The sequence below is a fragment of the Passer montanus genome, unplaced genomic scaffold (assembly GCF_014805655.1).
Source record: "Passer montanus isolate IOZ18808 unplaced genomic scaffold, ASM1480565v1 scaffold5, whole genome shotgun sequence".
Taxonomy (NCBI): Eukaryota; Metazoa; Chordata; class Aves; order Passeriformes; family Passeridae; genus Passer; species Passer montanus.
Genome location: NW_024369929.1, coordinates 5,548,002 through 5,572,722, shown reverse-complemented (window position 1 = coordinate 5,572,722; position 24,721 = coordinate 5,548,002). Strand labels below are relative to the sequence as shown.

Sequence of the window (24,721 nt, the reverse complement as noted above, 5' to 3'; positions counted from 1 at the left end):
ATAGATATTCTGCAAACAGGGTTTACCTCAGTTGTTGATGGCAATAATATTTTTTTCTTTAAATTCTATAAGATTAGAAGCAAGCTCTTAAATATGTTCACAGTTGGTCCTCCTGGTTTTAATGGAGTTCATTAAAATGCATTGCATTCTGCTATGCCACTCTCGCCTTCCAAGTTATTAACACAGGCTACCATCTGTTCATACCTAGTGTCCAGGGCTGTGATTGCAATCTTTCCCTACTCCAATTTAGTATTAATCTCCTGAAGCAGTGTCTTTTGTGCTACAAAGTTGATTCCTTTCTGCATCCAATCAAGAAGCAATGAACTGGTCCAGCATTGTTTGCAAAAGGATTGCTCATGTGATAAAAAAGATTAGATTAGCTCATCCAAGATCCTGTTTCTGGTTTTACCTTCACAAGTATGTCCAGCCACACCCATCAGCTTAAATTCAGGAAATAGCAAGACAGCAAGCACTGGAGCATCCACTTTCCATTCTTTTTCCCTTTTCCCTGAGCACAGTTCCGAATGGCTGTTCGGGCTCTCTCCTCTCCCTGCCCAGCTGAATCCCTCCTGCATCTGCTCAGGGGGTGTGTGCACTGCAGGTCTGCTGCTCTCCAGCAGTGCCCTCTGCCACCTCCTCTTGCAGAACAGCCCAGCAGCCCTGTGAGAGGCACCAGCCAGCACCACACACCCTCTGCCTTCTCTTCTCCCTTGGTCCTTGGAGGACACTCCAGCTGCTGTGTGGCATGGGGAAGTCAGAGGGGAGAGCAGCTGCTATGGCAGTGGCCTTTGGCTAGGGAAGAGCAAAGCCATGTCTCTGAGTACCAAGGCACTAAATTGGCACTGGAGAACAGCTCGGGTTTTTGATGAGGGAGAAAAGGACACCCCAAAGCACAGTTCAGGTCTGCACAGCTGCCAAGATCAGGGCTACACTGTGCCAAGCTGACATGCCTTGGAAACAAAACTGTACTAAAATCTGGTATTGAGTCCATAATTTCATTCTAGATTTTCTTCCAATTTAAGTTAATTAAAATGTTTAGCCTTTGGATGGTGTTAAAAGTTTTATGCAAACTTTAACAAATTGAGTTCACACCAGTTTTGGTTTTTTTTCTTGTGAATGTATATATTTGCATGAAAAAGGTATTACATGTTTGTTTCTCTTTGAGAATTGTCTTCATTAGATTTGGTCTCTTTGGGGTATTTTTCTTCTTTGCAGGCTGTCAGTGAAGCATCAGTGGTTTGCATGATACAATACAGATTGTTGTTTGGCATTTAGTTTACACAGATATGTGATCTTATTGGATGGTAATATTTTTGCACTTTCTGATCCCCCAATTATTCCATATTTATGCTGCAGAAAATGAGAACAGAGAGAGCTTCACCAAGATTGCATATGATTTGTTACTCTCTTCATATGGCAGGAAATCTTTTTCTTTACAAGTATGAAGATGCAAAGGTTAAAAGATTATGAGAGACTAATAAGCTGAAATTAGACATGCAACTGCAAAGTATCTTTTTTTAAATTCTTTGTCCTCAGAAATTTCTTTTGTCAGACCTTTCAGATCTCTAACTTTTGCATAGGTCAGATCAAATGTCTGAAACTATCCAGTCTTTTAGAAAGAGAACATCCTAATTGCTGTTATTATGATAATCTAATTCTGGTAGTGGCCAGAAGTCAAGACCAGAATTAGGCGAGAAATTAGTTGGCTGCTGTGTAAATAACAGCAACAGACAGTCTCCATCCTGCATAGCTAAGATTCTAAAGGCCTTTATAAAAATAGGAAAAGAAGATAGTCATTCCACCATTGTCTGCATTTAATGTAGGTTTGCTTTTCAAGTTTGCTGTTGTCTTCAGTGCTTAAGAAGATACTGTTTTCCTGTTTCTCTGGCAGATACTTCTTCTATGACAGAAACTGATGAAGTGATTTGAAAGAGAAAAGGCAGGTCCAGGAGTTGATGCTGAGCACAGAGACACATAGAAAAAACCCAAAAAGGCTAATGCTGCACAGAGAAAGGTCACGCCATTTGTTGGCAGATTTCAAGTCTATTTTCACTCCAGATTTATGATTTACAAAGTTCCCCTTGAGATGGAATATAGTCTTGGTTTCGAGGGGGGCTACAGAGGTGAGGGAAGGTGAGAGTAAGGTTTTGTAAAGGACAAGAAGGCAGCATCCACATGAATGCAGGATGTATCAAAATATAAAACCTTTTTATTTTAGTCAGTCTCATTTCTGCATTGACGCTTTTCAACAAATATATTCCACACTTATCTTTTCAGACACCTGAGGAATTAAAGAGTCCTCTATGGCGACTCAGCGAGTCTGTGAAGGCAAAGTCAAGGAGATTACAGTTGGAGTTAAACCTCCCTTTGGCAGATAAGATAGCATGTTGCTGTGATTAGAGGAAGAGGGGAGTTAGAAATGTTCTTTACTCACCATAACAGACAAGGATGTTGCTAACAGCAGGTACACTCTGTACATCCTGAGGGGCTGAGCTTCCTAAATATGAGAATCCACCTGTCAAGGGCAAAGAGAGCTCTCCAGGCTTGCCTAAAAAGCACCACAGCTATGCCAAATGGCACTATTTTGCTGGTGTTTATTAGACCCAGTAATTAAGACAGATGAAAGGGACAAAACTGCTCCCAGGGGCTAAGTTAATACTTCTTCATATTGTGCTGTACCAATGTATCATCTTGCTTGGAACTACCTCAGAGATCTCTGGTATGACACAACCTTGCAATTGGGACTGTTAGGTCTATAATTTCCTTGTTCTCTAACACATTTTCTTGGATTTTACACATTGAACCATCATCAGAACAATGAGTAGTACCACAAGTACAAGTCCACAGCAGTCTTAGTAAGTTCAGGATTCTCTATGTCTGACTGTAGGTGTATTCATGGTGCCAGATTTACTAGAAAAAATGTAGTGCATCAGTGAATGCCCATCTTCATTGCTCAGTGTTAAACTTGTCACTCAATAATAGCAGTGTATATTATCCTGTATATTTAATAATGATAGCTGTGTCCCTATTTATTCTTTTTCTAACCAATGACTATTGCTCTTGTTCTTAAACACTATTATTAGCTCTTACTCAGATAATCACCTATTGTAAAAAATTGTGCATTAACTCTTCCTGAACATTGCCTTATTGTGACAAAGGCAATTTTTTGTTAGTCAGCTTATACTGGTACCACCATGCTGGATAGGTTATGATTGATTAATAATTACAGGTTATTTATAGCTCACATGGCCCTGTCCTTTCCACTAATGAGTGAGTTGAAGTGAGAAGTGTTCTGTTCAGCTGAATGGACTGTATATCACCTGCAGCAGCAGGGGCAGGCAAGACCTCCTTCAAAGACCTCCTCTCAACCCAGAAGAATATTTTTCTGCTTCTTTCGTCTTGTCCTTGATTACAGTTCTTTATGACTAAGATGATACCACTTTATTCCATCTCGTGTTTTTACAAAAGCTAGACTTATATCTTTTATCTGAACTAGTTTTTATGGCTGGGGAAGAAAAATAAAAACCTCAAACAAACAAAACCTCTTAAGCAAAAATGTGACTTCGTCCCCTCAGACAGTCCCAGCATTGTTTAGTGCAGCTCTGCATCTGCTGGTAAGAGAAAACTTTCATCCTTTTGTTTTCCCAAGAGGTTTCTTCCCCTTATCTCTGACAGAGTGGAGCTGCATAATTCTCACACAGCAGCAGTGCAAGGTAGGTGCTGCACCTCTTTCTGCATACTGTGAGCTAATCACACAATCAATCCCCTTGTATTTTGGACTTCATTGAGAAACAGTAACTAATAACAGCTTTCTGGAAAAGAAATACCTTTCTTTATCAACTAGAAGAAAATATTTGAGTAAAAGAAAATTTAAAATAACAAGCAACCTCTGCTATCTTTAATCTTGCCCATTTTTACTAAGACACTGCTTTAAAGCTTTCCTCACACAGCAGCTGTTCTTCTCCTAGTCTCTGTTTTCTTAGGTTGAAGACTCAGTCTTTTACTTTCAGGACTGTTCCACAGAGATTCACTTGTGTCTTTTTCTCCTGTAGAATGTGAGGTCAGTTTCCTCTTATGGGCAAGTGCATTAGTGCTAAACCAAACATTTGATACTGCTTCACCCCCAGGAGAATAGGATAAATCTGTTAAAACTGCTTGTTTCCTCATTATCTTTTAATAAGCCTTAAGTGCAATTTGCTGGGTAAGAATTAGAGAACACCTCTCTAATTTTTTGCCTTTGCAGGCTGAGCCAGATTGAACACAGGTAATTATTTAAGTGCAGCCTCACATTTATCTTCCTGCCGGATTATTCCTGGTTTGTACTTCATTTTACTAATTGCTTGTAAAATGCAAGCATGCCTGTTTGATAAGGTTTTATGCTCACTTGGCATACTAGTGATGAGACAAAGAGCAGAGAAGCAGATCTTCATGGAAAGACACATTTTTTAAAAATTAAGCAATAAGTAGATGGAAGAAACCTATAAAAAATTACATTGAAGATGCAAAGCTGAGTATTCAGTAGTTAAGCTCCAATGCTATTGAAGTGCTCTTTGTTACCTTTGTTCTGTTTTCCATCCCAGATTCAAGCATTATACTAGCCAATCATAAAAACATGGAATGGTTTGGGTTCAAGGTGACCTTAAAGATCATCCAGTTCCAACCCCCGTGCCATGGGCAGGGATGCCACCCACTAGATCAGGTTGCTCAGGACCCAATCCAACCTGGCTTGAACACATCCAAGTTTGGGGCATATAGTGTCTGTTTTGCAATTTTTATACATATTAGAGTTTTATGAAAGTTTAATCAGTATAAATCGGATTCCTATATTAGTATTGCTTTTCTTCTTTTATTACTTCATTACTCTTATTAATTTCATTACTTTCTCTTTTTTTACTTCAAATAGATGTTGAAATATCAGTATGAAGTATTTGAAATTTCAATCATATTCTTCAGAACCAGGGCTTTAATTGTCATCATAGATCTCATATCAGATAGGAGGGACTATTTCTTCTGCTTCATTTACAGCTCCCATTTCCTTATGCATTCCATGGTCAATAAATATACAAAGCAAGAATTTCACGGCAGTAAAAAAGCAGTTCAGATTATTTCACTCACTGTAAGTGCTTATTTCCTTTTGTATTCAATAGTAGCCATGTGTATCCAAAGACAGAATTTTATCTCCAAATGTTTATTCCTTGAATATTGTCTATTTAGTATCATGGTATGTAAATTTCAGTCTGATACAATATTGAAGAGTGAAATTTATACTGAGGTTGATCTTATTCATTTACTTGTATTCTTGGCTTTTTTTTTTCTTGGCAGCAAGCAAAACAGAGCAAGTTTATGCATAATCAAACTTCATATCTTGCATTGCCCTTTTGGTGATAACCCATCCACTTTTCCAGAACTTTTGGGGGAAGTATTTGGCTTTGGAAGTAGTAATTAATTGATGAGAATAAGAGGAGCAATATGGACTAAAAAGAAGCAGTAAAAAAATCAACTGATTAATGTTAATAAAATATCAAAGTTAATTTGCCTAGATAATCTGAAACACTTAGGCAATATCACATAGTGGGTAAAAAATGGCAAATGCAACATTTAGAGTAGAAGATAGGGTATTTTGCAGCAGGTTCATACATCCCTCATGATTGTACATGTCGCATCTCTTAAGTAGTATATGACATTGGTGTTTGATGCCCTTGAAGTTCCCATGAGACATTTACCTCTCCCAAGGAACCATGTACATCTCTGCCTTTTCTGACACCAAGCAGGTGCCCCTGAGCTCTGCTGCACCTGCTGTGAAATGTCAGGCAAAGCAGAGCACTGAGCACACGGCCTCCTGCTCGGAGAGCTTCTCACTGAATGTAAAGGGCAGTGTCACATCAGCTTTTACAGCACACTGCATTAAGGCAGGGTTTGATTAGCAGCTTCTACTGCAGGCAAGAAGACAAAAAAAAAGAATAGTGAACATTCTTCCTCACCTTTCAGAATATGACAGTCTGTCTTCCTTCCCTGATCTCTGTCACAGAATAACAGAATTGCTAGGGTTGGCTACTACCTGTGGAGATCATCCAGACTAACCCCTCTGTCAAGGGAGGGTCACCTGGAGCAGATGACAACAGGAATGTGTCCGGGAGGTTTTGGAATGTCTCCAGAGAGGGAGGCTCCATGACTTGCCTGGGCAGCTGTTCCAGTGCTCTGCCGCCTTCAATGGAAAGTTCTTCCTCATGCTGAGAATGAAACTTAACTTCTTGTGTTTTTGTTTATGGTCATTGCTCCTCGTCCTGTTGCTGGGCACCACCACAAAGAGTCTGGTATCCTTCTCTTGGCACCTTCCTTGAGATGTTTCCATGCATTAATGAGATCCCCCCTGAGTCTTTTCTTCTCCAGACTAAACGGGCCCAGCTCCTCTCCTAAGTCTCTCCTCATAAGACAGATGTTCCAGACCTCTCATCATCTTTGTGGCCTCCACCGGACCCTCTCCAGTAGCTCCTCGGTCCAGGGAGGAAATATGACTCCATAGTCATATTTCCTTCAAAGGAAATCTTTGAAGAAGATCTACAATGCATTTCTAATTTATGCATCTCGCCTTAAAAAGTGTACTTGGTCTCTTTTTTCTTCAGTTTCCTATTTGCACAGCTTCATCACCCCACAGAGATGTTCCAGGTGCAGTCCATTATGTTTTTGAACTGTCCAAAGATATTTTGATGAAAATTTTCAAGTAAATGCAGAGAAAAGATTAGACGTGTAGAAGTCTGTTGTGAAAGATACAATGTATTTTTTCAAAGGAGCATGGCAGGGTGGGGGGCAGGGTTAGAGATAAATGCAATTGAAAAAGGAGGTAATGACAGAAGTTTTTCAGGTTTTGACTTATTATATTCGTCTTGACACAAAGAGCCCTTTCAGAAAGGTCAGTAGTATTTCACATTATAAAAATCAATGTAAATTATACATAATTATTAATTAGTTGTGTTCTACTGTCTATTTCCGTTAATAACCAGTGACTTCTATTGCCTTTAGCAAAGTACAAGAATCCTGGGATGAGATGCTAGTGGAATGTAATGTTTTCTTCTAAATCAGTGACAAACTTTGAGTTAATGCTTTTCTTCATTTGTGGTCTGTATGCTGTTACATTCATACAGTCGAGGCTTCAGGTTTCTTTCAGCAGTATAGACATTAAATCTAGAGCACTATAAGCATAAAAGAGGCTGTGGCATAGCAACTGCTCCTGCATTGTGAAAATTGGGAAATTGCACTGGGATCAGGTGCATTGAACATTAACTTCTACTTTTATCCAAAACAGAGGTGCATCATTCAGCGTAAGATTTCCACAGTGATTCAGAGGGAGGAATACCAATGCATACCCCATCCATATCATTCCTTACTGGAGCTTTGCTTCCTCTAGCTGTACTCAGTTTTGTGTTCCCAATTACCTTTCCCAATTATATGACTGCAAGTTTAGAAATAGCAGGTTTTCTGAAACAGCAGTTCTGGAAGAAATAGATAGCAGCTGGCAGTCTCTAGAAAGACTGGTAGGTAATTATTGCAAATAATATGAAATTGTGTCACAATGGTTGAGAATAACAGCTGAGTTTTGATGGGAAAATTTGCAGCTAATCCAAACACAAATCCCATATGCTTAGTCTCAACCAATTCTGTTTAATAAACTGCAGAGCTTTAGAATGTATGTCAGTCAAACAAGCTGGTTGTGATGAAATTAATTTGCTACACATTGATATTCTTTATAGTAGTTATTAGTCCCTGAAACATTACTTATAAAGCCTGAAAACTACAAGTTTGGGTTTTTTAGAAAAATATATTTATGTCTTTGTAGTCGATTTGTTAAATTTTACAGACTAATTTCCTTGAAGTTCTTGTTCATAAAGATTTGAAATATACTTTAAAACTATATTATTAGAATCTTTCAAGCAGCTTAACTATGTTTTTACAGAAATGTTGGCTTGGAAACCACTGTAGAAAAAAAATTGCTCTGAGTTTTTGTACCCAAATAAGGAAAATCAGAGTTGAACAAAATATCAATTTGATTATATGAATATTTAACATGTTCATCTTTTATGAAGGTTTGTAGATTACACTTTTTTCCTTTTTAAGGAACTAATACATATCAAAAATTACATGGAAACTCAGAGTGATGTTATTACCTCAAGGTTAAAAAGAAAAAAGGATTCTGTAGTGAACAAGATTCTATTCCAGTTTGTTAAATGATATTGTCCTTAGTGTCATGTAGATATTTCTGCTTAGTAAGTCATCATTATGACTTTTATTTGTTGTTTTAAGAAAATCTTCTCAGCTTTCTTCAGCAATTGCCGGAAAAATGAAGAAAACCTCAAACATTATTCCAAAGTACTGTTGTTTGGTCAAGGCCTGTGAGGAAATACCTTGGATTATAATCCTTCCTGTTATATTCCTTTATAAATTTTTCTCTAAAAGAACTTCTGTCTGCAATTAAATTACGTGCCAGATACAGCATAACCAGGTCTGTGCTGATTTCATCACACACTAAGTTCTTTTGCATATATAAATGCATTCCATGTAATAGCTTTTAAAAACAATCTCTCTTCACTCTCGAGTATACAAATAACATTGGAGCAGATTTTATCTTTCCTTCAGTGCTGTTGCTTACTGGAGGTCTCCTTAAGGGAGTTCTGTGATTTGTGGCAGTGAGATGGAACAATTCCACCCAGTTTTCAGTGTGGTTGCAGTTACAGTGTCTGTTGTGGAAGCACATGTGTATTACAGCATCACCCCTAAGGAGATATCCCCCCCACCCCAAGTGGCACCAACAACCTAAAAAGGTTACACCTGCTGGAACTGCAATTCCTAAAAGCAGCTAAAGTGCCCCATACACACAACTAAATTTACAGATGTTACAGTTTACAAGAATCTTATCCGTATTTTTTTGTTGATGTATGATACAGTGATACACAATATGCCAGCATGGGAAGTGAACATGACCTCTTTATGAAACTTATTAGATGAGTAGATGCTTATAAAAATATGCTGCACTATAAGGAATGTGTCAGAAAAGGAGCAGCACAAAATAAAAAACATTATTAGCATTATCTTTGCTATACTGGAGATTTCCTTACCTACAATCAGTTATGAGAATGTTCAGGTATTTCTGCCATCATCTCTCCTGAGAGCACATTTGCACACAACTGGCAGGTTTAGTTCCAGGCTGACTCAGAAGGATAATAATTTTGCAAAGCAAGAGAGTGGAGTTTTTCAAAAAGAGTTATATTGTGCAGCTACTACATCTGTCTTCCAGAAAGCCCTAAATGGATTTGTCTGTATAGGGAAACATGGCACTATCTTTGCCTCCAGGAAAATAGACACAGATTTACAAAATGTATCCAGGTATCCTGTGCTGGCTCACATTTACATTAGCATGTGCAAGATGTTCAGAAATTAAGGAAGCAGTCTATTGGTCATAATCTAAATTCAGAACACCTACAGTGATGTTGCTGCACTTTGTAACCAAAATCCATGGTTGCCATGGATAAACCCATGTATTATCCAGTTAAAATTGTCACTGCTGACTCACATGGGCACCTGTTTGCTCCTTTCTTTGGTTTATATGAAATGAAGAGATGAAATGCATGGATACTGATGACCTCATATGTCCTGTGAAGTGTTTGCTGATTGTGGGAAAATTTCTGTAGAAAATGTCTAAAACTTAACAGAAGGCTCACATAGTATGTGTTTGTATGTAAACTTTGAGATAAGAAACGTTGACTTAGAAATACTATAAAGTAGGACAGACATTGTTGAAAGAGAACAGCTGCTGTTCTCATACATTAATGTCAGGGATTCTGGATGCATTTTTCACTTATATGTAAGAAGAAATAATATCCTGGGAGACTTCAAATATTCTCTATGAGGCATAAGAGCCTGCAGAAAAAAAGGTCAGTTATTCCTGAATTACTTTTGCACTCATTTTTAATGTGTTATAAATCCTAACCTTAAAAAGAAAATATTAGTGAATGGTATGTGCGAGTTGCACCCTCCTGAACAAGTTTGCCAATTAGTCACAGTAGCTCATTTCTAAAATTGAAATAAGCATTTCTTTGGTTTGTGATACTATAGCAAATATTCTTAAGTTACACTGTATAATCTAACTACCCATTTATTAAAAGCTTGAATGAAAAAAGTGATATTCATTTCAGAAAATCCATTCTTTTGGGATGCAATCTAGGATAGATTTTTAACAATGACTTAAGCAGCAGATGTGCAGTGAATTTCATAGCAATAATATAATTTTTGTCAGTGAAAGGCTGGTCTACCTTGTAAGAATACCTTTTATAGAGCAAATGTTTTGTCATCTAGCTTTCTGTACTAGTTTGTGAAAAACTTGCTACCTAGAAAAAAAGATTCCTCAGAACCATGACACAAGACAATATATTTCTCTCTGTGGTCCTGTTTTATGCTAGTAACAATGATAATGTGCTGGGGTGAGTTTGTAGTGCACTCAAGTAGCATGAAGATGAATAAATGCAATATTTAGACAGAAACTGATTTAGTGATTTTTCTTGAGTGTGATGGAAAGGCAGTGAAGGTGAAAATGCTACTGCAATGCTAAAAAGGGAATAAAAGCCCACAGGGGCACTTTATAAGCGGATTTGCACAAAACTTAGTAACTCACTGCATAATAAAATGCCTCTGAAACACTTGTTGGATGGCATGGTGTGCTACTGGAGTGCTGATTTGGCATAATAATAAAAATGAACATTTCCTTCTAGTGTAACTGGCTAGATCTGAAAACACAGAATGTGTCATTCACAGTGCATTTTCACTGACAGAGAATCCAATGCTACATTCAAGTGTATGACAGAGGATGGGATGCTCCTGCTGTTGCAGAAAATTAGGTTCCCATCTAAATATATGAGATTTGTATAATGCTGTGTTGCAAAGCAAGCAATAAGGAGCAAAAAGGAAGTTTGAAACTGGTAAGTTCTTAATATCTAATATTTATGCAAGAACATCATTCCTGCTGAGCACCAGTATTAGGTCATTTTTCAAGGGAGCTGGGAAAAGAAATTACTCTTTTGCTTAGGGAAGAATGTGCAAGTGACATGACATCTCAAACAGATGAGATCTTGGAGATTTTAGGAAGGTGTCAGCAGTAAACAAAGGTATGATTATTTTGCCCAAAACTTGTGGATCCCTGGTTTCATGCTGAGGGAGAAGGAAATTAATGATTTGAGCAAGGATAAAGAGAGAAGGAACTGAGCTGTCCAGGTCTGCAGTGGCTGGGTAATGAATGCACAGCACAGTGTACAAGCTAAAACAAGGATCAAAATCCTGCAAGAAGATGGACATTTGTTCCAAACAAATTAAATCAGACTTAAAAAATGCAGAAAGTGGTTACAGGTGGCTGCATGATTTCTGCCACCCACCTCCATCTGCATATTCAGTATGTGGAAAACACAAAGACACTGAGAAGGTGCAGTCGTTTGAAAAATTGCAAAAACACTTTATTAAACCATCTTTTCAACTTGTACCATAAATCTGATGGCTGTAGAGCTGTGGAGTTTTCTCCTCTTTCTTTTTCTTAGCTCTGATAAATGCCACTTTCACAGATTCCTGTAGGACTGGCATTTATAGCTGTTACTTCCTCTGGCTACTGCACAGTATGGTTGTCTTTTCTAGCTTGACACACAAAAGCTTCTTAACCATTTGGTGACAGTCAAAGAAGGATCTAAAGAAGGGGAAGTCAGAAAATTTGTGAGGTTTTTTCACTGCAGTGAAGAGAGGGGAGGAGTCTAATTTGTGGATTGGTCTTTAGTTTGTTTTCTTTTTCCTAAGGGTACTCAGATCCTGAAAATCCAAACTGTGGATATTACTACATCGAGAAAAATCAAACCAATTATGCTTTAAAATGCAAGTCCTGTATTATTATGTCAGCAGTGCACTGAGGCACAAGAATGTTATTTACTGTTAGAACACTATTAAATGCTTTTATTTCCACTTCTTCTATTACAGAACATGAAAAGCAGCGATTATGCAAAAGCACAGATTATATGAATTTGCACTTCAAAGTGAAATGGTTTTATAATGAATATGTGCGAGAGCTCTCTGCTTTCAAGGATGCAGTGCCTGAATACTCTCTGTAAGTGATGTTTTGGGGAGGCTTCCATGAGCCTGGGCTTCATGCAAGGTTTATTTTGGTCAAATATTCATTCTCAGGCTTGTGCAAGATCTCAAGGTGTGTAGCACCCACTACTTTTTGCACTTCTTTCTCTATAATCCTTCATTGTATCAAGTGAAATAGTCCAGGTGTTAAATGTGCAATTAGCTAGTTCATGGGTTTCTACAGTTGTTGTAACTCCAGTCTTCAGAGATGACAAAATGCTTCTGTCAGGAAATGTCTGAGGAAGGTGATTCTGCATTTGTTTTCTAACCAAATTTGGATAAAGCTGTAATGCTAACAGGATATACTACTGAAATAATTCTTACTGAATCAGGTCCAGTCCTGTCTTTGCACATGAGCTGTCTTTAATCTTCTGCAAGCCTGTTGGTTTGCTGAGATGGTTTGAGGCCTGTTACTACTTTAATTTTTCTTTTTTAAGTAAATGAAAGAAAAATAGAACAGCTGTTTTTTACTAAAACAAAGTTATATACAAGTTATTTTATATACAAATAAAAATAAATGTTACCAAAGAGCCAATATTCATAGAAGGTGCATACCTGCCATGATTCACTGGTAGAGAATTAGCTACTGCTAATTTTATATCACCGGGGTACACCGGTGAGAGTATTGTGAAACTGAAGCCTGAAAAACGTTTTGGTAGCTGCAGCATTTTGGTTACAAAATTTTTTCCAGGGTTGTTGAAATCTTTAGCAGTTACAACATATCTGAAAACACAAGGTGCCAAACTGCTGGGTATTATAGCATTTCTCCTCTTGGGATCTTTATGAAACCTACCTACTTTATAAAATTGCCTTTAATTTTCAGGTGGTTTGAACCATTTGTCATACAGTGGCTGGATGAAAATGAGGATGTCTCAATGGAATTTCTTCATGGAGCACTAGAAAGAGACAAAAAAGATGGGGTGAGCCTTACCTTTTTAAGGAGGGGAATAAATAAAGTATCAATACATATATTATTAGAAAACCAGAAGTTCATTTGGTCCCACAATATCCTTCTTAGACTTCAAGAGATAACAGCTTTTGGAAGATACCTTATAGAGAAAATCCTATTCTAATTCTCTCTGCCTAAATCCCCACAGAATTCATTCCATGGTATCATTTCATTAACCTATGATGTGATAATGATGTCATGAAAGAAAATTCTGGTTTTATTTTTAAAATATTCAAAAGTAGAAAAGTAAAAAAAGCACATTTCTTAGTATTACCAAGGAAACTTCTTTTCTTCCTTTATTACTTTTTATGACTCTAGGATGAATTTCCAGTGTAAGAATCAATGAACACAGTTTTGATCTCTGAACAAATATTAACATTTGAATGTTCCTCTCTAGTTTCAGCAAACATCAGATCATGCCCTCTTCTCTTGTTCTGTGGTTGATGTCTTCACACAACTCAATCAAAGCTTTGAGATTATTAGGAAATTGGAGTGTCCTAATCCAGAAGCACTGTCTCATTTAATGAGAAGATTTGCAAAGGTAAATTAAAGTCACTGCATCTCAACTAAGCTTCAAAGAGAATGACACTGTGTTGTACTTAAAAACTAAGTGATTCCAATGCTTTTTGAATCAGTGTTTTCTATCTGATTGAGATCCTAAGAAAGACATGCTGTCATCTGTGGCTTAAGGCTGGATTTGGTCTGTTTTGTCAAAATGATTTACCAGTTTGAGAAGTTCTGTCCTCTCTGAGATTTCACATTTATGTATTTTATGTATGCATCAGTTGTTATCTTGCTATGAACCAATTGCAGTTCCATTAATGGAGCCATTCAGTGATATGCAATTAGCTAATTAGGCAGTGCAAGTGAAGGAAAAATTCAAGATATGACCATAAATTATTTTTATTTGAAGTCTTGAGGTGGTAGTTATTCACCTGCTGCTTGATAAACTCAACTCTGCCAGCTTTCTATTTGGATATGACATTTCTTCACAAGCTCTGAATTTCCGTTATAGTCCTGCTGGCTTTAGAAAAGTTCACATTTACATTTAATTCTGTTCTTTCATTGCAACAATTCTCTATTTGCAGAGTTCTTATTTACATGATTATTGTAAGGTAACTCATGTTGCCAGGCTCTGAACAGTGCTCCTTTTGTCTTATATTTCCATTATATTTCTAGTCTACGTATTGTCACCCTGGAGGATTTTTTGAGCTTGCTACTGTTCCATTAATTATGTAGTACATTGCAAGGAGGGGAGTTCTCAGTGCTTCTCAAAAACAGTACTGCTAAAATTAAACTATCTCTGCTATTGAAGATTGCTTTACAATTAGAACTACCCACCATCTGCTGTGCAGGGGTTTGAAAATGTGCTCACAGGATTGTTTATACTATATCTAAAAAATATAATACAGTGTGTGTGCAAGCACCTGTAAAACCTATCATTTATACAAACCTTTTATTTTATTATTTTTGGTTTACATTATGAAATTCACCATTTAAAAGAGTCTTCTCTTTTTCTAGACTATCAACAAAGTACTTGTTCAGTATGCTGCAATTATTTCAAGTTACTTCAGCTCCTATTGTGATAAAGAAAATGTGGTGAGTAAGAAACTGTGGTGTTTTTCTGCCTTAGAAATTACCTGTAAGTGACTTACTGTACTTTTTGAAAATATAATCACTTATCTGTATAAAAAAAAAACATGAATGGAGGGAGGCCAGCATGTTTTCATAGCTGCTTACAGTGATGTATAAAAGCTGCAGTAAGTGAAATTAGTTAAGAATCCTAGTTAATAATTTCAATATTAAAGTTATAAAATAATTACAAGATACCCGTAAACGTGCAGTGGATAACAGCCTAATATTACGGTGAACATGGTGAATGTAGCTTCATCTTGTTTCTCAGACAGAAGACAAGGTCTTTGTTTAGGGTTTTCACTTGGCATTGCTTTGCCTCTCTGTGTCAGTTTGTGCACTGGAGAGTTTCTAAGCTCCCTGTTCTCTGTGTGCAGAGGTTTCTGCTGCTGCTGTCTGTGCTTCACCCTGCAGAGGGGAGGGGAAAATTGTGCTGTTTTGTTGTTGCCTCACTGCTTACAAGGGAGTCCCTAATGAAGGATCAGATTGCCATGGACTCAGAAATAAATGAGATATGGGCACTAAAGATGTAGTTGAGCAAATGGAAACATTTTCAATACTTTAACAAGACCAAGGAAAAGTATTCTTGGAAACTGGCTTTTCAATATCATTGATATTCAATCTAAGCTAGTTCTCCCATGGCAGGCAGCTTTTAGCACCATGTCTGTGTATTTGGTGGTGTTTTGTTCAGCTGTACCAATCTGCAGTTGGATCAATAACTGCAGCCCCATCCTCAGCCTGTTCACCTCCTATGGTACAGCCCTGAGCCCATCACAGATCTCCTTGTCCTTGTCACATCCTGGGCATGACATCTACCAGTGCTCTATATAGTTAGGGGCAGTGTGATGGCCTACAGGTCACCAACATACACACATTAATAGAATTTAGAAAGATATCTATTGCAGCTAAATATCCAGTATTGGGAGTTCCTATGAATTTAATGTTAATATTAAATAAAGCTCATTGCTTTCTTGAAGAAATGAGTTTTAATAAAGCATTGAATCATCAAGTCTAACTGTTTGTGTAGTCTTTTGGCCTATCAAATGGGAGATTTGAATTGCTGGAGTGAATAATTTCTGAAGTCATTCTCATATACCTATCTTTATTAAGGCTTTAGATGAAATTAATCTCATTATGAATTAAAGAGTGGCTTGGGTTGGAAGGGACCTTAAAGATCATCTCCTTCCACCCCTCTCCTGTGAGCAGAGGCACCTTCCATTAAACCAGGTATAAAGTATTGTCTCAAATGCCTTTGATGGACATAACTTTTTTTTAACAGAATTTGCCTTACATACTTACATATCTTAATAAAAGTCCATTTGATCTGGTTACCTCAGCTACAATAAATGTTCATCTGCCTTAAAGTTAATAGAAGAGATTAAAATGAATACTTTTTATTACTCAAATTAGAATTTGGCATTCTTTTTCAGTACTGTTAGTAATCTTACTAAACACTACAAAATGTGCATATAAACTGTTCAAATAAAAGCACATCAAAGATGCTTTTCATAAAGGTGTTTATCTAATGTAAAAACAGCCTCTTATCTTCCACTTCCTGTCAGCATTTACAAACAAATGTGGGTTCTGATATTGTACCTGCCACCCACTTTTACCTGTTGTTGCACAGACTATTCTGAAGAGTAGGAGATAATGAAATACAATGAGAATGTTTTTCAGTAATTATCTTTACCTGAAAACAATAGCAAAGTTTTCATTGAGCCAAGGTAGGCTTAGGCTCTGAAAGAGCCACCTGAGCCAACCTCAAAGGAAATTTTTAAATGGTTTCTGTGTGAAGTGTTTCTCCCATAGCTTCAGTGTAGTGCCAAAGGCATTTGCATTTATTTGGAACAAAAGGAACAAGATGTTATATTCAGATACTTACACCCCCATCACAAATCATAACTCTCATAATTATTGATTTGTTATATTGCAGATAATTTCCAAAATAATTCATTTGTTAGAAGTCAGGAGATAGTGCAGGAAAGGAGGATACAATCTCAGTTATTGTAAATTAATAGAAGGTTGACAGACAAATAGAAGTGGGGTTTGTGGATTTTTCAAGAGATGAGCAATGAGGTGACATTTCAGCTACACAAAGCCAGCTGAATTCTGTAGGAGGAGGAGCAGCATGCTTCACTGGGAAGGAATAATATAAGTAGTAAGAAGTTAGACCAAATTTCTTTTTTTTCTTCTTCAGTTGACGACTCTGACACCAAATTCCTATGAGAGTAATGTATTCATAATAAAAGCTAAGTCATGTTATAGAGCCCATCATGCTTCAGCTTTACATTAGAACATGCTATTAACTAGAAAGGTACAAATGAGTATCAATCACTGTAATCATTCCATCACCACCTTGTCTGAAAAAAAATATACATGTCGTATTGAAATGCATTTCCTCAGTGTCTAAATTAATCCAGTCACACACTAGAACACACTGGCCTTGGCCATCCACAGTTCTTTTGGTAAGTATTGTCTGATTGCTCCATTTGCACCATAACAAACCAGCATATAAAGTCATCTAAGTGTACAAGATTCTAGTAATAAATTATTTCCTCCATGGTTTTTGTAACTAGTTCCTTATTTTTTATTAATGTTTTACTTCTATGAACACATATATTTTAGCCTTATATGAACACAGACATTTCTGTCTTTTGCACAGTGGCTCTTTTGCACAGTGTTCTGCCTTTAAAAATTAGCTTAAACAGCAACATTTCGAGACTAAAATAATACGATTACAGAGTTCTATTGCCTAATTTATTCACCAGCTTTTCAAGTAATGCAAAAATGCGTATTTCTAAAATATTAGTCTGTTATTAACAGAACTGCCTCTTGATTTATTCAAATACTTAAGCATCAGCCATTAGCTGGGTTACAGTGTTGTTGCAGTTTTCTGCAAAATTCCTCTGAAAAATACAGCTGTGTGAGTGAAGATGATCTTAGAAATCTTTTCCAACCTGAATGTTTCTTTAATTCTGTGAATGCAGGGCTGTTGAAGAATTGGTTGTGCACAATCTCACATTTGATCTCTCTCTGTAGGCCTGTATCTTGATGAACAACATTCAGCAATTAAGAGTCCAGCTTGAGAAAATGTTTGAGTCCATGGGAGGGAAGGAGGTGAGTCATATCTGTTTCCTGGTTCACTCTAAGTTCCTTAGAGATCATTAGCACCATGTTTGCAACCTACTCAAAGCTTTGACTTCTACTTGCAAAGAAAATCAAAATGCTTTTAAAAAGTCCACAAGACCTATTTACTGTCCTGACAATACTGGAATGTCATAACTATTTCACAGACACATGCTAATGATCTGTAATGTTTTCTCAGCACTGGGTGTTTTGTGTTGCAATCTGTAGTGCCAGCTTTATTTTAATGTTTGTATTGGACTATACTTTGCTTTTTATGTATTGGTACGTTTTGTCTGTAATGTGTCATTGTCTTTGTCTAATGCCTTTGACTTGCAATCCACTGAGCAGAAGAAAGAAGGAGAGAGATTCTCTTATGAGGTTTGTGATAGTAAGCATCTTTTATTATTCCTGACCATATTTTCTAAGGCTAAAAACAGTCACATTTTCTACTTATTTCCATTGATGCATCTGTGTAATTCCCTATGATCTAAAATCAAAAAGAGCTATGCTTGGGCATTCAGTTGACAGTAAACTGAAGTTTTACTCCACAGATAGTGCAATACCCTTTCAGAGTTTTAAAAAATCTATGAAACGTTTTAAGTGCACTTTTCAATATCTGAGGATCTGCTTGTATTCAAAACACCATTTCACCAAGATCTGTTACTCAACAGTTCAAAACATCCTCAGCTTTACCCCCTTTTTCATTTCAGAAGATTTAAAAGAGCCTGAAGTCGGGTCCAACAGTAAAAGGACATAAACAGTGCTTCAGTACCTTCCAGATTGTACTCTTTCACTGTTCTGAAACATGATGAAGAAATTAACATATCTTCATAGCCATAGAAAAAATCCTGTCTACTTGTTGAGAAGCAGTGTTTAGAACATGAATATCCCACCCATATTATCAGTAGCTGGCTTTAAAAATTAAGTTATGCATACATCATCCTTTTTCTTCTTGAGGCTGTAGCTTGAGAGATTCCCAAAACTTTGATCTAATGTGGCCATGCTGTATGGAGAAAACTGGAAAACACAGCATTTCATATTCGCACATGCACAGTGGGACCCTGCAGAGGTGAGATGGGTCCCCTGTGCCACACAAGGAACTGAAGCCTCCAGGTGCACCTTCAGAGTCACTCCAGGGCGCGGAGGGTCCAATTCTCCTTGAATTTCTGCTACAGCAGAAATACGTCCTGCTCCAGGTAACAGGAAATCAACTTCTGCAGCCTTGTCACTGCAAATTTCCTACCAAACTTTGAAAAGAGATACTCATCATGCAGAAGTGGCTGTTTTTGTGGTTCCTATTTATACACCTTTCCCTCTCTGAATATTACAAGTAATCTTGTCCTCCATGGTTTTATGTTCTGTGCAAAGTACTTTTGTATTAGGTCTTGGATCCAAACTTAATTTTTAATCATGATTCATGAAAACAGGTCTTGTCCTCCATGGTTTTATGTTCTGTGCAAAGTACTTTTGTATTAGGCCTTGGATCCAAACTTAATTTTTAATGTCATGATTCATGAAAACAGGCAAAAGTCCATAAATCAGGATAATGACAAGGGCAGAGGAAAGCTGAGTCACATTTTATATCTATTTCTATCAAATTATTTTCAACCAGAATATTTGTTTGAATCTCTAAAATGTCCCCTTTTCCCCAAGAAAATATTAGTGCTTCATTTGCTCCTAATGCCTTATGTAATAATATTTTAAAAATTAGGAATTTTTCATAGCAATTTTTTTTCAAAACTTCTTATGACTTCTCATCCTTTTTGGTTTCCTTTTGATGTTAATGAGGATGAATTATTAAGGTTGTTGCAGTATCAAAGCAGAATTTCCTACAAATATGGTGCGACATGCAACCCACGGAGACAATTTGGATGTATTTTTCTATAATCCCTTCATTAGAAGTCTTAAGTGCATCTCTAATGCACAGTCTAAGAGAAAGGATCTTAAAAATACATTCAGACTTTTAGGGCAATTTTTTGAAGAAAGCACATTCATGTTCAATTTTTTTTTCACCCATATCAAGATGCCACTAAAATGTTTATCCTCCAGTTCGAATACTTATTCCCCTCTCTATTCCGAAGGCACAACTGCTAATGGCCAATTTGGCTTATTGAACTGGTACTTAGAAGAAACAAAGCCAGCAATAAAATCTGGAAGCAGTTTCCTGGAAGGGAAAAAACAGTTTAATATTTCACTTGTGGAGGGCATAAAAGTCAGATGATTTTCAGCAAAATAATGAGACCTATTTCAGTTGAAGCAAAACTAATTTTAAGAAAAATTAAATGCTGTTAATCTCCTCAGTGTCACACTGTGAGCAGTATGTCTTTCAAACTGTGCAGTCAAAATAACCACAATCAAGCAGCAGTCCCTCTGTTCAGAGTAGGCTTATTGCACATTGCAGGCAGGGAGCTCTATAAATAGAGAAAAAACTGGTTTCTCAGATCCCCCACCATTAAAATAAAATAGTCTGAACAAGATAGGCTTCTTTATTAACTGTCCTCTGCTGCAGCAAAGCAGGGAGGGTACTTACAAATCATATCAATGAGAACAGTCTGCCATAAGAAAAAGTAGTAAAGTGCATCCAACCCACTGTTTGGTTTTTTTGTAAATCAAGTCCAAAAATGTGAGAACGGATCATCATCATAGAATTTTGGTTTAGCTCCTGTTTGTTTCATCCAAAAGGAATGCATATATTTGCACTAAATATTTTTTCATGCCTGACAAGCTGGAAGCTGATAAAAGAGAAAGAAGAGAAGCCAATGCTTGTGTTGCTCTACACCAGATGACAGAACATGGCAGAAATGAGTTACAGTAATTAGGATCAAAAAAAAAAATGTAAAGCAAAAGGGGTTTGTTTATGTATGACAGTATTATATTAACTGTAGATAAATCATATTCCCACTTTAGTAAATTCAGTTCCAACTTTACGTATAAAGCTTAGGAATTCCTGTAGGAATCTATATGTGGCCTTAAAGACTGGCCTTAAAGTATAAAGCTTAGGAATTCCTGTAGGAATCTATATGTGGCCTTAAAGACTTTGATGGGCTGACAGAGGACCAGACTTGAGCAGAATTGTTCTGAAGTGTCCACCTTTACATCTTGGACAGAGGCCCAAGTGCTTTCCAGTGCACTCAGAGCAGTGGCAGCCAAACATCTCACATCTCACTGTCCTAAGGCTGTGGGTGGAGGAAGGGAGATGTCTGTCAGAGGCAGAAAGAACCCCTAAAGCTCCATCCTGAAGTGATGGAGCTGATAAATACCTTTGCTGTATCTTTGCCAGATATACAGAAAATATGTAAAACTGTTTTCTGAACAGAAGTAACCAGGTGGTCCCATTAGGAAACTATAAGTAATTAGACCTGTGAAATTGCAGATAAATGGGATTCAGATTAAAGAGGTTTTATTTAACTCATGCACAAGTAATTTGCATCTCTGTAGTTTCCTGCAGAAACACCACCAAATTTGCAGTTAACAAGATTATGTCCATACTAGCACACATTAAATTACGGCAGGAAATACCTCAATCTAACACATTGAAAGCAGCCAAATTCATCAGATTTTTAACTTATTTCCAAGGCTTGTCTATATTAAAAAATTCACAGTTTTAGACAGGCAGAATTTGGAAACTATGATGTTTAACTATTTCTTATTTTTTCAGCTGTTCAGCAAATGTGTTGTCAGTGTTTGTGTAGCATTCAGAAAAAGTCAAATTTCTAATTATCTCTTCAATAATGCATAATCAATAGATGTGCCAACAAAATAATGAGTATATTCCCTTGTGGGTAAAACTTAATTCTGCTATTTAAGACCATGGTAGAATAACAGAAATATGAGCCTAGAAAAGCCAAGAATATTAAGAATTTATTAAAAAGAATGATTTACACATTATTAATGAAATAAGCTTGTTCCTTTAAAAAAATCCAATTTTGAAACCTGAGCAACCTACCCCAATGTATTTTAAGGCTAGTCCACATGCTGGCAACTGTAAACAGAATCCAGAATACAACTGTCCAAGGGATAAATGTCTTGTCTTTTTTTTTTTTTTGTGGCTTAAATTGGATGTGGTGCACTAATGACACTCATAGCTGGATTTACTGTTGGTTTGTTGTTTTTTCTTCCCAAAATAATCAGGCTCAGGTAGAGCCTTTTCCTTTTATTTTCCTGAAATATGTTCAGGGAAGTTCGTTAGTTTTCATTCCTTCTTCGCCAAACTCTATGAAGCAAATGAGATTTCAAGAGAAAAAGAGAAGTCCCCAATACCATAAATACTTCATTTTTATGTCTATATCCCCCTCTATGACATCATCTCAGATGCTGATCAGCATTGCCTCTCACTGCCATGCTTCCATCTTAGCTCTGCCATCTCAGGAAAAAGCAAAGGTCATGCTCTGGCACATTTGGATGATGCCTGAGGACAATCATTAGCACACAGAAAGCACATGATAAAAAAATGAAAAGTGCACATTTTAGTTCTGGTGAGACACCCAAATCACCATATATTCCAGTACCTAGAGAGAAGTAGCATTTAAAGCTCTTGCTGACATCTTCTGAGCGATGCCAGCGTGGCCAGGTGTGGCACACCTGCCCGGGCAGCCCGCATACCTCTTTGTGTCACACTCCTCCCCGTGCCACCCCATCCACGGGCATGAGCATGTGGACACACAGGCCTGGGGGTCCTGCCAGATGCCTCCAGCTGTGCACACACAAACTTGTTCCTGCAATTTGTGAGCACAAAGCCTCTAAAATGTTTAACAGTTGCATGCACCCTTCTATAATGTGTGTGATGTCCACAATCTGGCATTAGCATTCAATCCAATTTTGGCTGGACTAAGTTCAATTCCGGGTGAATTTAGCAGATACGTTTTGTTTTCTGGTTATCACCACAACTTCTGATAGAAAGTAATTCCATTGACCTCTATAGGCCCAGTAAAAAGGTGATTCTCTAGTTTGTGCATGATCTGCTAAGAAATTTTGAGTCTTCTGCTTGCCTGCTATTTTGTGTTTTCCTTGACATGTGTCATGTTCAGTGTGAATGCTTGTGTGTTCAGTGTTTGTTAAATGTTTATATTCTAGTGGTCTTAAATTTGGGCTTTGTATGTATCCTTCCAAAGGAGACAGCATAATTCCCTAGTGATATGCATTTCCTGGAAAAATCTTTGCCTTTGATAGCAAAGTCTTAAATTTTTACTACTATAGACACTGCAGTAAAATTACCTTTTTAATTCCTGCTGTTCATATGAAAGAAAGCAATCACTTTAAGTGTATGAACTGTCCAAGTGTATCTGCCAGGGACACTGCTAAGATAAACAGAAGCAACAGAAGTTCTCTCAATGCAAAGTAATTCAAAACTAAATCAGTAAGTAGTCACAGTAAGTACTTACAGAAATAAGTAAAGTATAAACTTCTCAGATTAGAAGAGAACTGCATGACACCAAGTGTCCTCTAAAGGATGTGTGGTAATTCCCCCTGCCCCCTATTTCAGGTTCTTGTCAAAACCTGTAGTGAAAATCTTGGATTTTCTATGATTTCAACCCACACATAACTTCTAAGGGGATAAAGGATGTCTAAGATTAAAACACAGTAGATCACTGGATCTATTTCAGTTTGTTTTGCTGCAGAATTCCTGTGTAGTCTCAAGTAAATTATCCGGTGTGCTACAACAACCTCCCCTTTCCTCTGAGGTGTGATTAAAAGAACTGACCTGCAGCACCACAGTGCTCTGAAGCACCAGAGGAAAAACAAGCACCAAATGCTACTCATGCAGTTGAAAGACAGAAAATAGAAACAGCCCTGATTATGTATTCTAAATTTGCAGTGTCCTTTGAAATTGTCAGAAGATATGTACCTGACCTTACTGCAAAACAGAGTCCACAAATTAAGGGTTATCATTGGAAATCATTCCTTAACACTGTGATGTAGACAGCTGAAAGACCTGGAACATCAGCTATTAATTCACATTCAGCTGTTGATCCTGATGATCATCTATCATATCCCAGAATGGGCTGTAATTATTTTTTCTGCTAAAGATCAGGGAGATAAAAATTATTCTTTTTTATTTGAAAAAGAATCCATAGCAAATAAACAAGTTTGCTGATCAATATCAATAGGGTACCTTTTTGATTAAATATCTATGCATGTATCCTCATCCCTGTAAATGTAAAAATATATTTCTCCCCTGCATTAACTTTTTTCCTATGTTTCGAAAATGTGTATCAGAGCACCAGAATGTGTTGCTCTGTGCTTGAATTTTGTTTTCCCTAATGGCTTTTAGAAACAGCAGTACTGAAATTTGGTAGAGTCCCTTCCCATGTCCTTTGTCAGTAGAATTGGCATGGATATTCTTCAAGCCATCTTTTTCAGTGCTGGCTGTTCTAATTTTACAGTGCATTATGGAAACAAATGAAATATGGAAACAACTTCAATGCAAATCACAAAACAAAATACCAACAGCAGTGAATTGTACAAAATAATAAAAATATGAAGGCATCTGCATTACTATTAACACAATCAGTGACTTTTCCTGCATCCTTCTCTTAGTGTGCCTTGTTGAATACTACTGGCCTGATAATGATAGTTGCCTCCTTTGTGACTGCCAACACAGCTTCCACAATCCCACAGAAAGTCATTTTTTAAAGGCGCATTTTTTATTTCTAATATAAATATTTACTGCTGTAATCAAAGATTTTTTTTTCTTCTTTTTTTAATGGTAATTGTATTTCAAGGCCTACTAAAGCAATTCTGTGTCACAACAGGTGTTTCCACATTTGGTTTTCCATAGTGCATAATTCCTAATTAATTGATTGTAATGGAAACCCCAGAAACTTAGTGTATAAATAAAACATAATGTTTTATGTTTTGCAG

General features: G+C 37.0%; 1 protein-coding gene across 9 annotated transcripts in view; it reads left to right on the top strand.

Moving 5' to 3' along the window:
• UNC13C (unc-13 homolog C) overlaps positions 1-24,721 on the top strand; it is a 177,015-nt gene that overhangs the window by 127,557 nt on the left and 24,737 nt on the right. For all 9 annotated transcript variants that reach the window (XM_039723375.1, XM_039723381.1, XM_039723380.1 and 6 more), the window contains 5 exons: positions 12,004-12,130; positions 12,977-13,073; positions 13,500-13,643; positions 14,624-14,701; positions 17,774-17,851. In XM_039723375.1, the coding sequence (XP_039579309.1) occupies positions 12,004-12,130; positions 12,977-13,073; positions 13,500-13,643; positions 14,624-14,701; positions 17,774-17,851 (524 nt within the window). The remainder of the gene's footprint in view (positions 1-12,003; positions 12,131-12,976; positions 13,074-13,499; positions 13,644-14,623; positions 14,702-17,773; positions 17,852-24,721) is intronic.